This window comes from Tiliqua scincoides, chromosome 4 (assembly GCF_035046505.1).
Source record: "Tiliqua scincoides isolate rTilSci1 chromosome 4, rTilSci1.hap2, whole genome shotgun sequence".
Classification (NCBI taxonomy): Eukaryota; Metazoa; Chordata; class Lepidosauria; order Squamata; family Scincidae; genus Tiliqua; species Tiliqua scincoides.
The window spans coordinates 101985081-101998985 of NC_089824.1; the positions used below are offsets into that span (position 1 = coordinate 101985081).

Consider the following 13905-nt stretch of genomic DNA (forward strand, 5'->3'; position numbering starts at 1 on the left):
TGCACAGCAGAAGGTGTTGCAAAAGCACCATAAAGTGCTCTGCTACACCTGGTGAGTAAGCAGCACCTGCAGTGCAGCTTGCACCACCCCACCAGCACTGCATCCAGCCCATGACCACTGGTGTAGATAGGTAAGGCGCCGAGTGGCACAGGGCCTGAGAGAGGGTGGTGGTGGAGGCTGGATAGTGGTGGGGAGGGGGCATTTCTGGGCAGGGAAGGGCAAAACAGGGCAGATTGGGCCGGGGGGGGCAGGATCAGCTGCTTGTACCATTCAGAGGTTTCTCCTAATGTTCAACCGAAATTTACTCTCTTCTAATTTTAATCCATGAGATGTACTCCTTCCGTCTAGGGCAGCGGTGCTCAAACTCACCTGTAGAGTTTGAGCTGCGATAAGTCTGCAGGGGGATGGCAGGCGATGCAATACCCAGGATCGCATCTCCAGTGGGGACAGAGGGGTTCTTTTTTACTTACACGCTGTCTGCACCAGCCTCCTAGGGGTACTTTACAGGGCTCCCCGCACCACAGTACTCTGGAAAAAAAATGCAATTGCAACCCACTTCTGATTTCACAATCGACTAACTGGAATACAGTCAGTTCTTGTTAGCCACTAGGTTAGGATCCTGGGAACCCTAACGGATAGTGAATTAGCAGGTAATCCCATTGATCCCATAGGATCCATAGTTTGTTAGGTACAAGGGGTTCCCGGGGAGGGGGAAGTACCTTCCTTGCTAGCAGAAGAATCTAGCAGAGAACCTCAGGAAGCCTCCAGAGTGCAGCAGGAAGTGACAAAATATCTCTGAATGCTACAGAGACCTTCAGAATGCCTCCCACAAGCAGTGCAAATCTATTCAAAATTATTAGTAGAAGCTTTCACTCATCATTTTAAAGAGGTCCACACTAGTCACAGGCACCATTCTTAACGTCCCTATAGCCTCCGGAAGGCCTCTGCATAGCCTTTGGCAAGAACAGAGGCATGGATAATGAGAGAAGGTAGCAATTCTCCTTGTGGATCAGATAGCGAATTTGCATTTAAAGAGAACTGACTGTATCTGTCAAAGATAATGTGCATCCTTTCTAGATGACACACTAACTGAACGTCTGATGGCTGTGACCAATTATTTTTAGCTAATATGGAACAGTGTATATGCTGATTTGTGATGTGAAATCGGCTATGGCATTCAGTTGAGGTTCTGGTTCAAATAAGCTGTCAGCAGTGTGGATGAGATGTTTCTCCACTTCTGCAATCAGAGTGTACTTCACTGGTTTTGTTGCATCCTCACCAACAAAGGTCGCAGATCATAAACCAAAATGTGCTGAAGACACTCTTCCCTTTCATATGCAATTTCAGTGGCTTTCTGTATCTTGCATGTCATCTCTGTTGGTTTCTGAAGTAGTAGACAATTTTGAGTGTTTGAATAATCAAAGTATGGAAGATTTATCTTTGCATATTTTATCTGATAATGTCTTCCCTTTCAGAATGGATGTTGTGCAATTCACACCCATGAACAATGAATGACTTGGAATGATCTTTCTGTGAATTTGCATCATTCTGTTTTGTTATCAAGTTGTGAAGTCATATTTGAGCAATAACTTTCAAAGGATTTTTTTCTTTTTCTTTTGGCCAGCTAGAACTCAAAAGAAATGCATGACACTGGCATTTTAAAAGCTCTGTTTTCATCCTGTAGTGTAAACTAATGATGAGATGTTTCCATGTGATCCATTACTTTTCAGTTTGTTAGATCCTGGAATATGTTGTTCATTGTCAGGACCTCATGCCGTGCAAGTTGTCACTGTGACCCATAATGACTCCTTTGACCAGTAATACCTTTTTGAGGTTTTGTGCTTTATGTCAATGAATGTAGTATTTAAACATTTGTTCCCTGTCTTGTAAAACAAAATGGCTGTAGATGAATGTGGTGGAGATGGGTATTCTGCATCAGCGTAATTTCCCCCTCCCCCAAGACAGAAATGAAAGTAAATGTAATTTGCTTGTCGGGCTCATGAAACAGAGAGACCAGTGACTAAATTGTTTATTATGCAACTCCCTATTCCTTTCATAGTCAGCTGTAAACAAGGTTTATCTTCAGAATTGGGAGACATCCACTAAAATTGAATGTTGGAAGAATTAGAACAGACTAATTACACACTGGGTAATTTTATTTTATCTATAGAATTCTTTTCCATAGGATGTGGTGATGTTGCCTGGCCTAGATGGCTTTAAAGGGAGATTGGACAAGTTTCTAGAAAGAAACATCACAGTTTACAAGCCATGATGGGTATATGCAATCTCCTAGTTTTAGGCTACCTCAGAATGCCAGATATAAGGGAGTAGCAACAGGATACAGGTCTCTTGTTGTCTTGTGTGCTCCCTAAGCCATCTGGTGGGCCACAATGAGATACAGGAAGCTGGACTAGATGGGCCTTCACCCTATTCCATTGAGGCTCTTCTTATATTCTTGTGTTTTCACGAGAACCACAATGCAAAGAGGAATAAAGAATGCATGTGTTCTGTCACTCTGTTCTTCAGTGAACTCTTTCAAAGTTTTCTTCCAGTCTTCCACTGCTATGCAGCAATTAAACTATAATGGACTCTTTTTTCATCTGGGTTCATCTGTGAGCTCTGATTCCTGAAATCATGTACTTACTTAGATTTATATCTGGAACTTACTTAGATTTATATCTGGCTCTGTCCCCTGGGCTTAGAGCACCTTACAACAGTTTTATTGGATTTGTTCACTTTTCAGAATGCCTTCTATATAATTGCTTCTGTCACTTTACAATCTGCATATGGCTTTCATTGAACAAGCACAGTAGTCAATTCTTAAGAGGCTTCAGGGTTGCTCAGGATGATGTTGGCCACAATATGAAAAATAGCATTGCTGAAAGTTGGCTTAACAGACTGCCACACTTGAATGTGCACTTTCTTGAAATATATAGCATCATCACAACTGGGGATGAACTTACTAGAAAGGATCTGTTGGCTTTAGAGGAACTTTGATGTCAGGTATTGGTGCCTGTTATCCTCCCCATGGAGTTACTTGTCCTCTGACCCTTTTGACAGTTCACATCTAGATAAAGTTTCTGTGCATAGCCTTACATAATGCAGTGTTTGTAGTCTATTTGTTTCCAGTTGTCTTGGTCAATTTACTGTCTTATAATACTGTTTTGCCCCATGCATTAACTTTGAAGAGCTGGTGTCAACTTGCAATTTTAGGTCTTTAATAGATTGACTGCAGAAATGTTTGGTTTTACTGGTACAGCATCTCCTTGCATTCTTGAAATGATACTGTAGCCATATGGACTGTGACAACAGAACCAGATTATCAGTTTTAATGTGTTGACTATGAATGGTCGGATGCCATCCTTCTGCCTTGCATCTCCAACTTTGGGCTGAAATTCTAGGCTCCCTTACTTGAGAGGACACAATGACTGACTTTTGAATAAATATGCATAGGATTGGGTTGGACATTTATGATATATACTGATAGAAAAGCACAAGTTATTTCCAGGGGTTTTCTGTTTGTGGTGTAAAAGGAGTATTCATAGCACAGGGATGACAGTTCTTTTCACTTTTTATTTATCTTTTTCTACCACGGTGAGCCTTGTACATGTATTGCCTCCTTTGTGTATGTGTTATATCTTCATTTATGTGAGCTTCATCTTGAGAAATGGTAGCTACAGAATTGGTGCTAAAGAATACTTACATCTTGCAAATCCCTTTGGTATTAACCTGGTCCAGAAACACATACACACTTAACATTCTTTGTTCAACTATTTTTTACTTCACTATCCAGGATTAAATTGAAGCTTGAAGGCTTGTGACGCTTTCATCTGTGGTTACTTGGAAATGTTCCAGAATCTTTCTCCTAAATTTACAAAGAGAGTTGAAAATGCAGTTTTTTTTCCTATGTGTGGAGACATGGAATTAACAAAAGTACAGCAAGGTTAACAATTAGTACTTATTAATCTTTAAAAATCTACTCTGTGCTGCCTTTCGTGCCAAGACTCCTGAGTCTTTTTATTGTAGCATATGTCAACATAGATGCAGTCCCATCTGCTGCTACGTAGCTTGTTCAGACACTAGGCGCACAGCACAATGCTTACCTCGCTCAGTAATTACAGGTGTGTTGTGAGGAGCCCAGTGCATTAATCAGTCCCTTAATTATGGAAAAGGTGGATCTTTTGTTCTGCCTTCAGAACTGGAGTTTATGGGCTCCAGCGTCCATCTGCTCATTCTTTTAGAATGTTTGCGTTGACTGATATTGCCTTTCACAGAAAGTGATTAAAACCAGCTTGAACATTAACCTGAGTGGTGTTTTCAAAGGTGAAAATGCTGTCTGTTATGATACGAAACTTTCATTTACCTTTTTGTGTAAAATAGCTTTTGTGTTTGCTTACAATAGCAAAATATGAGGTTTTGCAACTTTCCTTGCCTCAGCTATATGGAACAGCAATTTTCTGTGGTCTTTTAATAGGCCCTGAAGCTCAAAGATCATAAACAGTTCAGAAGAAGGGGGTCCTAAACTAAGCCTTTCTTTTATTGACATCCTCTTACTATCAAACTGAGATTTGTATAAGATTTTGACTTCCATTTCCATTTGATTTTTTTACCAGCACTTTCCCATATTAATGTATTTTTCTTTCTTTTTTTCTCCTCTTATTCTTGTGGCCCTTTGGCATAAGCAGTAACATTTCATTTTGGGTTGAGGGGGTGAAACTGACAAATTCAAATATTTTACCATATTTGTTCAATGGGAAGTTGGAACTTCTTGTTTTCTTAATATCATTTTTTAAAAGTATGATAATGTTTTGGGATTGCAGTTTGTCCCAGGTGAATGCAGGTGATTGTTTGTCCCAGGTCTGATCTAGTGGGGCTGTTACTATGCTCTTAATGCTTCTTTTTCTGATACAGCTAGTTCTAGTCAATTTAATCGGCAAAGTAAACTCAAAATTTCAGGAGACAAAGCAGTTACCCACTAACTCTTCCTGTTTACTTTGGAGCTAGTTCTTTGAGTCAGGAAGGCAGCCTACCTTTAGAGCTCTGTATGGTATTGAAAGAAGCAGTCTTTTTCTATGTTTAGGTGAGAGAATTTTTCTCAGAAGAACCAAAAGGCTGGATAGAAGTATAAAAATAAGTATCCTTCACAACTTGCCCCTTTCTAATAAGCTGCCTACAGTGGCAGAACTGAATAGGCTTCCTTTTCAGCCCAACCAGATAAAGAAAGTTTTCACCTTTCCTCTCTCACCCTGCAAGTGGGAATGTTCAGGAAGCCACAAGTTCTTGAAGGGTAGGCTGCAAGTCTATTCAAAAACTAGGGAAGGACAGTACCTTGAAGAAACCCAAGCATCATTGCGAAGATATGCAACCATACTAATATCACACGTTCTTTCAGAATTTTTTAACTTTTTCATCGGAAAGCAAGCAAAGAATTTCTGCATTGTTGGACACTGAATTTGAAGCAATCATGGATTTGCAGATCCTAGGATTTGAAGCAGTCATGAGATTAGCAGATCCTAGTGCCATTAGAAACAGAACCCATGGGCTACAAATAGCAACCCTTCCCCCCCCCCCCCCGGCACCTCACTCCAGGCATGCAGTTGGAATACTAATTATTTTTTAATAGAGACTCTACAGATAGATATTTGCCATTCATAGCCCAAATGGAGGTGGAGCAACCACTGCTGGTCTCAAATCCTGGGGCTAAACTAGGGGCAATCCAATCCTGAGATGCCCAGGGTGCGTGGCTGCAGCGGTGCCGAGAACGGCTGCCGCCACATCCTGCACGCCTCAACCTGCTGTGGACTTTTGTCCCCTTCTCCCGGGTAAGGGAAGCAGCCCTGCAATGGGGCTACTCCCTTTACCGCCGACCAGAAGGTCAGCAGTAAAGTAAAAGCGATCGTGCAGGGCTCTGAGCCCTACGCAAACAGACAGGATCCAATGGAGCTGAGCTCTTCCAGATCCGCCTCCTGCCTCCCCACTTCCTCCCCCAGCACGCCTCCCACCCGCTCTCTCTCCGCCCTCCCCACGCCTCCCTCCTCCCCATCCCTGCTTACTATGGCGTGGCTTGGCGGTCCGTGAGACCACTGAGCAGTGGAGGATGGGTGCCTGCCCAGCGCTTGCCCAGCACTGGTCAGTGCTAGCACAGCACTGGCCTGTGGGCTAGCACAGGCACTGGCCTGGCAGTAAGCCTCGCAGACGTGTGTTATGGCACATTCGCGACTGCGCTCCGGTGCAATGCCGGAGCGCTGAGCTTAGGACTGGGCTCTGAGTCACTGATGGAAGAGGAAGATATTGCATTGTTTCTTAGGAACGGGCTATCTTCAACTGTTAGAAAGGAGCAAGAGGCAAGTTGAATCCTCTTCCTTTGATCATTCATGGGTGAAGTAAAATGGAGACTTTGCGATGACTCCTAGAAATAGGTCACTTTGTTTAGAATGATCAGAGCTGTTCTGTCAGTGATGACCCACCCCCTGTACATGAACTCCACCCTAAGGCTTCACTTTGGGAAACCCCCTCCCAAAAATGGTTGCTGCCACAGTAACAGTACTGTAAATTATGGAGGTACTGTATACCTCTGTAGAGTTATAACAGTACTGTAAGTTATACAAACTGCACTCACAGCCTTAGTGCATTTTTCATCCAAATAAATGCAGGCTGAGTCAGCTGAAGGAGGAACTCCCAATTTTTTTTTTTCACCCTGCCCTTCCAATGGATTAATAGGAAGTAACAGATGGGGAGCCAAGAAATGGATGGATAAAAGGAAAATGTTTGCCCTTCTCTGAGTTCCTCTTCCCTTGCACATTTCCGCATTGAACCAATTGTGGGATGGACGTTATTGGTTGACATCCCCCCCAAGCTTGCTTTTTTTTCTTTTTCTTTTTTTAAGCTTCAGAAGTCTCTGACTCTGAAACAGGCAAGAATTAAAGTTGTAACAGATGCCTGTCTGGCTGGAGAGAGAGTCAGAGGACCCCCTCAGTGCAAGGTATTCAAGAGCAGAATAAGGTTTCCGGTAAATCTGTTAGAGCAGAGCACCGTCAAACTGCTACTTAATAGTTGCAGAATCGGGAAATATATCAGCTGTTAGTGCTGGCTTTCAACCTGCATGTGACATTCTTATTACGGTGGTAGGGTGTGTGTAGTAATACTATATATCAAAATATTGACATGGAGAGCCTTTTTGTTATAATTTTATTTCAAAATGCCCAATTTCCTGGGTTTTGTGTACTGTGCACTTTTGTTGCACTTCTGAGTGTGTGTGGAATGCAAGTGCAGTAGCATCATGAACACAAGTGGCTTGTATTTATTGCTGAAGATTAGTAATCTCTCTTGTCTTTCTCCCCCATCTCCATTCATATAATGACTGCGATTTCATAAATGTTTTTGCCTCTTTAAAAATCTGGTTTTACATACTGCCTTTCTCCAGTGCTGAAGTGCATGTCTTCCCTTATGTAAGGGGAGAAAATTGCAACAAAACTCCTGCCAAACAGCTGAGCTTTCCTGTGTAGCAAGTTTACTGCCTCCCACAGTCCATTGCTTGGGGATAGGTTACTGATGCTGTTATCCAAAAAAAGCACTTAGTTTATGCAACCAATGACTTTTTAAGAAGGCTAAACCATTTAAAAATTAGAAGATCTTTTTGTCCTTTTCAGGATGTTTTGAATACTGTCATAAGGCACTGTCCTCCCTGCTTTTTCTTCCTGGGATTACCTGGCTTCACATTGCTGATAGGAGACTTCATAACAGCTGCAGCGAGAGTTCTAAGTACAAACATGTTGGAGGTAAGTATGGCAATGCTCAATATCCATGTTCCCGTGAGAATGCACAATTGTTAGCAAGGTTCAGATTTCTCCACTCTAACAGGTGTTGGCTCATTAGTGCGATGTGAAACTGGGCTCTTGGGGCAGACACCATGGCAGCTGATGTGTGAAATTGTAGGATAAGGTGACATCCTAGTATTGTAAAGGTGTTTCATCAAAAGGACAAAGTGTGAGAAATCATTTCCCGCTAACGCTGCAGTATATTCGCACTCTAAAAGCAAGACTTGGGTTTCAGAATGTCATTAGGTTTTTTGAAATAAATGAATATTGCAAATGCCCTACTACATGTGGAATATCTTACATGCGGTAAAGGGCTGGTGCATTGGCAAGCAAAAGAAGATATATATTTATATATAAAGAAGGTGTGTGTGTGTGTGTACGTATATATATGTGTGTATGTATATATACACATACATATATATATATACATACTTACATATGTGTGTGTATGTATGTGTGTGTATATATGTGTATATGTATATGTGTATATATGTATACACACACACACACATATATATATATACACATACACACACATACATACATACATACATACGTGTGTGTGTGTGTGTGTGTGTATTCATGGTTTTCACTTAGTATGCTGCTCATAGAATAGTCCAGGCACAAAATCTTGAACTCAGCTAAGTAATCTGAACAGGGATTACTTCTGTAGCACACCTTGAGAACATGTTTAAAAACCATGACAATGACTATTAAACTCTCCATTCTGTTTTATAGCTTGAGAGAACAAGTAATCACATTTGTTAATGGACAAAAACCCTGCAGTCCTTGTCAAGTCAGACAAATTCCAAAGACATTCTTGATTTTCAGATTATTTGAAATATCCCGATTATGTATTTTTCCAAGAAATGAGCTTTTTGAATCATATTAATTTGTATTAGAGATACTTGATGCTAGCAGTAAAATCTGCAATCACTTTTTAAAATCATGAAGCTGTGAATTGTTCCTTCAACTTTGATAAGTTGGTGATCAAAAATTCGAAATCAACCTGAAGTACATTATCTGTACCTAAACAAATGTCAGCACTACTTGGGAAATATTTCATTCTCTGCTTCTTATGCAGTCTAAGGAAAATTGTGGGTTGAATGTATAATTTCATTAAGTTTGCCTCTAAAGAAATATTATGCATAAGCATCTTTTTTTGTGTGTGATTATGATGCTTTGGGTTCATGATACCATGACAATGGGCACTATAATTGCAGAATTTGTTAATTGGTAATGGATGACTTCATTCACATAGCCTTATTAATGCACATTATTAGTTGTGTTGCTGGGAGGTGTGGGCAGCACTGAGTGATGCACATGCGGGGGTGATACAACTACTGGCCAAAATTTTTAAAATCTTGGTATTCTCGAATAGTATCCTGATGTTGTATATCATTTGATTTGTGATTTCATGCAGAATGCAATGAAACAAACCACGTTGAAATATCTCTGTTGTATCAAAAGTTATAACCAAAAAACCACCATGCATCACCACACCCACCACCTGGGGTGTTGCTCCGCCCACTGCATGGGAGGAGGTCTGTCATGAGAGTGACATGCTGGCCTCCCACACCAGGTGACACAAACCCCAGTGATACAACTGCCTATGATGTCCCTCAGTGATTTCGGAGCTTTTCTTACAAACTTACATGATTTATGCTGTAGAAATAACAGAATATCATAATAATGATTACCATTTATATATACAACTAGAACAACTGCAAGGCAGCAACAATGCAACTTTTATAGTAGTGTATGGGCAGAGGAGTGCGCCATCTGGAGCCACCTTACAGGGGAATGTCTTCTGCAATAGAAGTCTTCTGTTTTTGTGGCCATTATTAAACAAAACTCTGGACATGTACTGGCTTCATTTAATTTTTCTCATTTCCAGTTTGACTACTTAGCGAAACAAGAAGGGCAGTGGTGTTGAAAAGGGGGAAGTTTTTTTATTAGGTAATTTCAAGCTCAACCTCCCCACTGCCTGGACACTCAATATACAAGTGGCAGCTTAGAAAGGCAGAGACTTGTGTTAAACACATTCCAGTGTTTAAAAGAGGGAGCATGTTACAAATGCATATAAAATGCATGTGTGGGAGCGTTCACCAGTCACTATTCCTAGCCCTGTATTTTAGAAATGCTTTCATAGATGTATCTCCTCTTCAAACATTAGAAAAAACACAGCATTGACACACTGCAGAAACATGGGGATACATCTGTCCCTGTAATGTTCCTTCAGATGAATGCAGTTTTTGCCTAGAGGAGCTCATCAATCTGTCTGTAGCTCTACATGGTAGAAAGGTTTTCTAGTTGAGAGAGACAAATGGCCAAATTAGACATGGCATTAAATATGTCCTAATCTAATTAAGGACTTGTTACTCTAAAGTAAGTGCTACTTTCAGGGTTAAATAGCCACTTGGAGTAATTTTTGATTCAAAAATAGTGCTGAAGTAAAGATCTTAAAACACTCCAGCTCTCCTCATCATCCTGCTATCTGTAGTTCCATCTCATCTACAGCTTATAAAACAGAGTTGAGCCTTCTTCCTAGCTTTGGACCAATCTTTTGGCTAATTCTAAACTTCTGTTCCCCAGAGATGATTTATCACTTACCATTTCCCAAGACCCTTTCTCCATTTCTTTTTCATTTAATACTTTCAGTTTATCTTTCCTGAGCTTTACTTAGGACATAGGAAAACTTCCTGTATGATGTCAAACTACTGGTTTTTCTACTCCTGGCAGCTGCTCTGCAGGGAAGAGTCTTTCAAATGACTCTTTCCCAACTTTATATGGAAATTGAAGCTTGGACCTTCTGCTCTAACACTCAACTACTAGGGCTTCATCTTTACTTTCAGTGGGATGCGCATCCTGGTATGAGGGAATGTCAGCCCACTTGCCTCTGCCATGGAGATGCGGTTTCTGTTCCCTATCTACATTTGGGAGCCCCCTGGGACAGATAACTTTTTTTAAATGTCTTGTGCTTTGTAAACAACTTTGTGGATGTTTTTGTTTAAACACATTATATAAATATTTTATAACAATTCTCTCCACATGTACCCAAAACAGAAGCAGATTAGAGGAACAATTGGTGGAAAATATGTATGAAAAAAACACAATAGAGTACAAGGTAAAGATTTTGCAAAAACAGTTTTGCTCCCCCTGAAATAGCAACCTGCGCAGCAAAAATTGAACATCTCAGAAACCTAGTACTGAACTAAGCCACGACTTCGACGTTCAGGCAGAATCCAAACTTGTTCCAGCAGGAACCTATGATAGGCATATTCTGGTATTTTACATTGATTGAATGTCCCCTCAGAATCATTCAATCCAATCTCTCTCTCGTCCTGCATGTGGCACATTGTCACATCTTTTCCCACTGATATTTTTCAGAGTTCTTAAAGATTGAACATCTTTAAGTTCATGTATTACCCTGTGTAACAACAGGTAATTATTCTGCTTCTGGTCAACCATTCTTATCTAAGGCAAATTGCTACATGAATACACACATATACATGTTCTCTGTGTCTTATGCAAAGCACTGTTTTTTAGAAGAAAATCAGTTTACATGAATTACTTGCTTCCTAATATCATTTCTTCCTTAACCTCTCACTCCTCTTATTCAAAAACAAGACTATTAGATGCCATATGGTAACAAATTCCAGAGGGTAGCTGGACCATGGCATTATTCTGTTCCAGCGAAAGATTTTTTTTTCCTCCTTCTGCTAGCTAACATCGTTAGCCCTGAGGAAGTTCTGTCTATTTAATTTATTAGTTAAATGATAAAGATTGTCAATTGGATTTGTCTGTCTGAAAATTGAAGCTGTTCATATTCTGTTGGGTCAGACCTGCAAGTGATCAGAGAGAAAAGTCAGAGGTGAATATGTTGTCCAGGTCAGACAAAATTTTATGACCAAAGGAGTAAATGGCAATCAGAAAGGCTAGAGGGAAATACTGTAATCAAGTCAGGCAGTTTGATAGGTTTCAAAAGGTGGCAGTTCAGAGAATGAGATGGGAAGTCAAAGCATGGCAAGGCAAAGATGTCTGTGTGACTCGTTGAGAAAGAAGGTAGAAATCTGAATGTGTTTTGCTCCACATGTAGAATTTGAACTGCTCTTCTGTCCATGTACTGCAGAAAACATTCTTGGATTTTTATAGTGGCACAGGTGAGTCTTTGGTATACACAGATTTTCCATCTGCAGATCTGGCTCAATGTGGGTTCCCCAGACCCACATTGAACTAGAGTTGGCCCAACCTGAAACCTTTGAAAGGGATAAGAGCTTGTGTTTGAGTCTCCTCAGGAGGGCTTTCTGAAGCCTGCAGGCGCCACACGCATCCGCTTGTGGCCTCTGTGGGCTTCCAAATGGCTGTTTCAGGCCAAAAAAGTAACTTCTGATTTCCTAGGGAAACCAGAAGTGATGTTTTTAGATCTGAAATGGCCATTCTGAAGCCCGCGGGTGGATGCACGTGACCCCTGCAGGCTTTAAGGAGGTGACTGGAGCGCAGTTCTGGTTGCCTTCGGAGGCTTGAAGAAGCCAAAACCATGGATCACCCACAGATACCGAGGCTCCACCTGTATGTACATCACTACTTTAAGTATGACATGGCATAGTCAATCCAGAAGAAGTCCATTTACAGAATGCAGCTTCTAATACCCAATTATACTTGAAATAACTACAAGAATGTTAAATCCTATATTCCATTTCATACACAATTCACACTGAGTAGCAATTTTCATGAAGCTTCTGGTATCTCCTTCAGACACATCCCAGGGTGGGCCTGCTTAGCTTTCTGGTAGTCCTGCTCACCTGTTATAGCCTGTGTTCACACATTCTGCTTTCTCTGAGGCACTGGTCATTTGAAGTTGCTCTTGGTGGGTGTCAGAAACCAATAAGCTGGCTCAGGGTCAAGTTTCTTTGTGTGTTACTCCAGGAGAATCTGCCTCAGGGTACTGTGGCATCCCCAACATCTAAGAGGGTAGGAAGTTGAAAGGTCCAAAATAGGTGAAAAAATGGGGGGAAATTGGGAATTTCCGCTCCAATAATTAACATTTTGTGAGTAATATTTTTGGAATTGTTTTTGCTTATAGGCACCTCGCTTAGAAGCGCATACTATTCTTGGTTCCCTGGTTTGTTTTCCTAATCTCTACCAAGAAATCTCACTGTTGCAACCTGTTGCTGAAGCAGAAATCATCACAGGAACTGCAGATGTCAAAGTAACTGTTATCTCTGTTGATATATACAGTAGCAATTCCCCTATAAGGTGATCTCACAGCTAAGTTGAGGACAGGTTTTCAACCAAAAATCATTGGATGTTCCATGACCCCCGAATTAGTCAGGGGTAAAACTTTGGGAATGATGCTTGTGAGGAGGAACTGCAGCTTGCCCTGGAGCCTGATTGAAAGGGGGGAAAGAATCTGAATCACACCACTGTTTTTGAAGACATTAATAAGCTGCTTATGTAGTACTGTGTGCCATCCCCCCCTTTAAAGCAACAGAATTGAACATTGCTTTAAAAAAAAAGGTCTGAAACTGCAGAAAACCATTTGCACTTTTGAAAACCTTCCAAAATGCAGCACCAATATAAAGCAACATAAACAGCTTACCTCAACGCTCTGTGCTTCCACTGCTGCCAGACAACTTTTTATACTGTTAACTGTCATTTTGAGAGGTGCTTCTGGTCTTGTAGTTAACAACAAGGATGCTCCGAAGACTCTACAACGAGCCTCCAACAAATGTAAAAAAGCTGCATGTTTATAAGCTATCTGAAATCACTCAAAATGTTCCTCAGATATTTCACAGACCCCCCCCCCCCCCCCACAGGCACTTTTAAAGCTCTGATCCCTGAGTGACAAGATGAGATGATCTACACTTGGTTTGTTGGTAGAAATTTCTCACCTTATAGGCGAGTTATCTACAGTAGCTTAACTATTTATATGTTTACTCTCACTTAGATTAAACTTACAGTGGAATCCTAAAATCTTTTTGAACCAGCAGTGCTGTCCCTGTGCTGCCTAAGAGTGCTGTAACCATGCCATAAGGCACTTTTGTGGCTACTTAAGAGCTGGCAGTGCCAGCAAAAAGGCGTGCAC

At 41.0% G+C, this 13905-nt stretch overlaps 1 protein-coding gene across 4 annotated transcripts in view; it reads left to right on the forward strand.

Moving 5' to 3' along the window:
• Positions 1-13905, forward strand: part of RALGAPA2 (Ral GTPase activating protein catalytic subunit alpha 2) — a 190102-nt gene that overhangs the window by 83159 nt on the left and 93038 nt on the right. For all 4 annotated transcript variants that reach the window (XM_066622986.1, XM_066622982.1, XM_066622983.1 and 1 more), the window contains 2 exons: positions 7650-7778; positions 12904-13029. In XM_066622986.1, coding sequence (XP_066479083.1) covers positions 7650-7778; positions 12904-13029 — 255 coding nt within the window. The remainder of the gene's footprint in view (positions 1-7649; positions 7779-12903; positions 13030-13905) is intronic.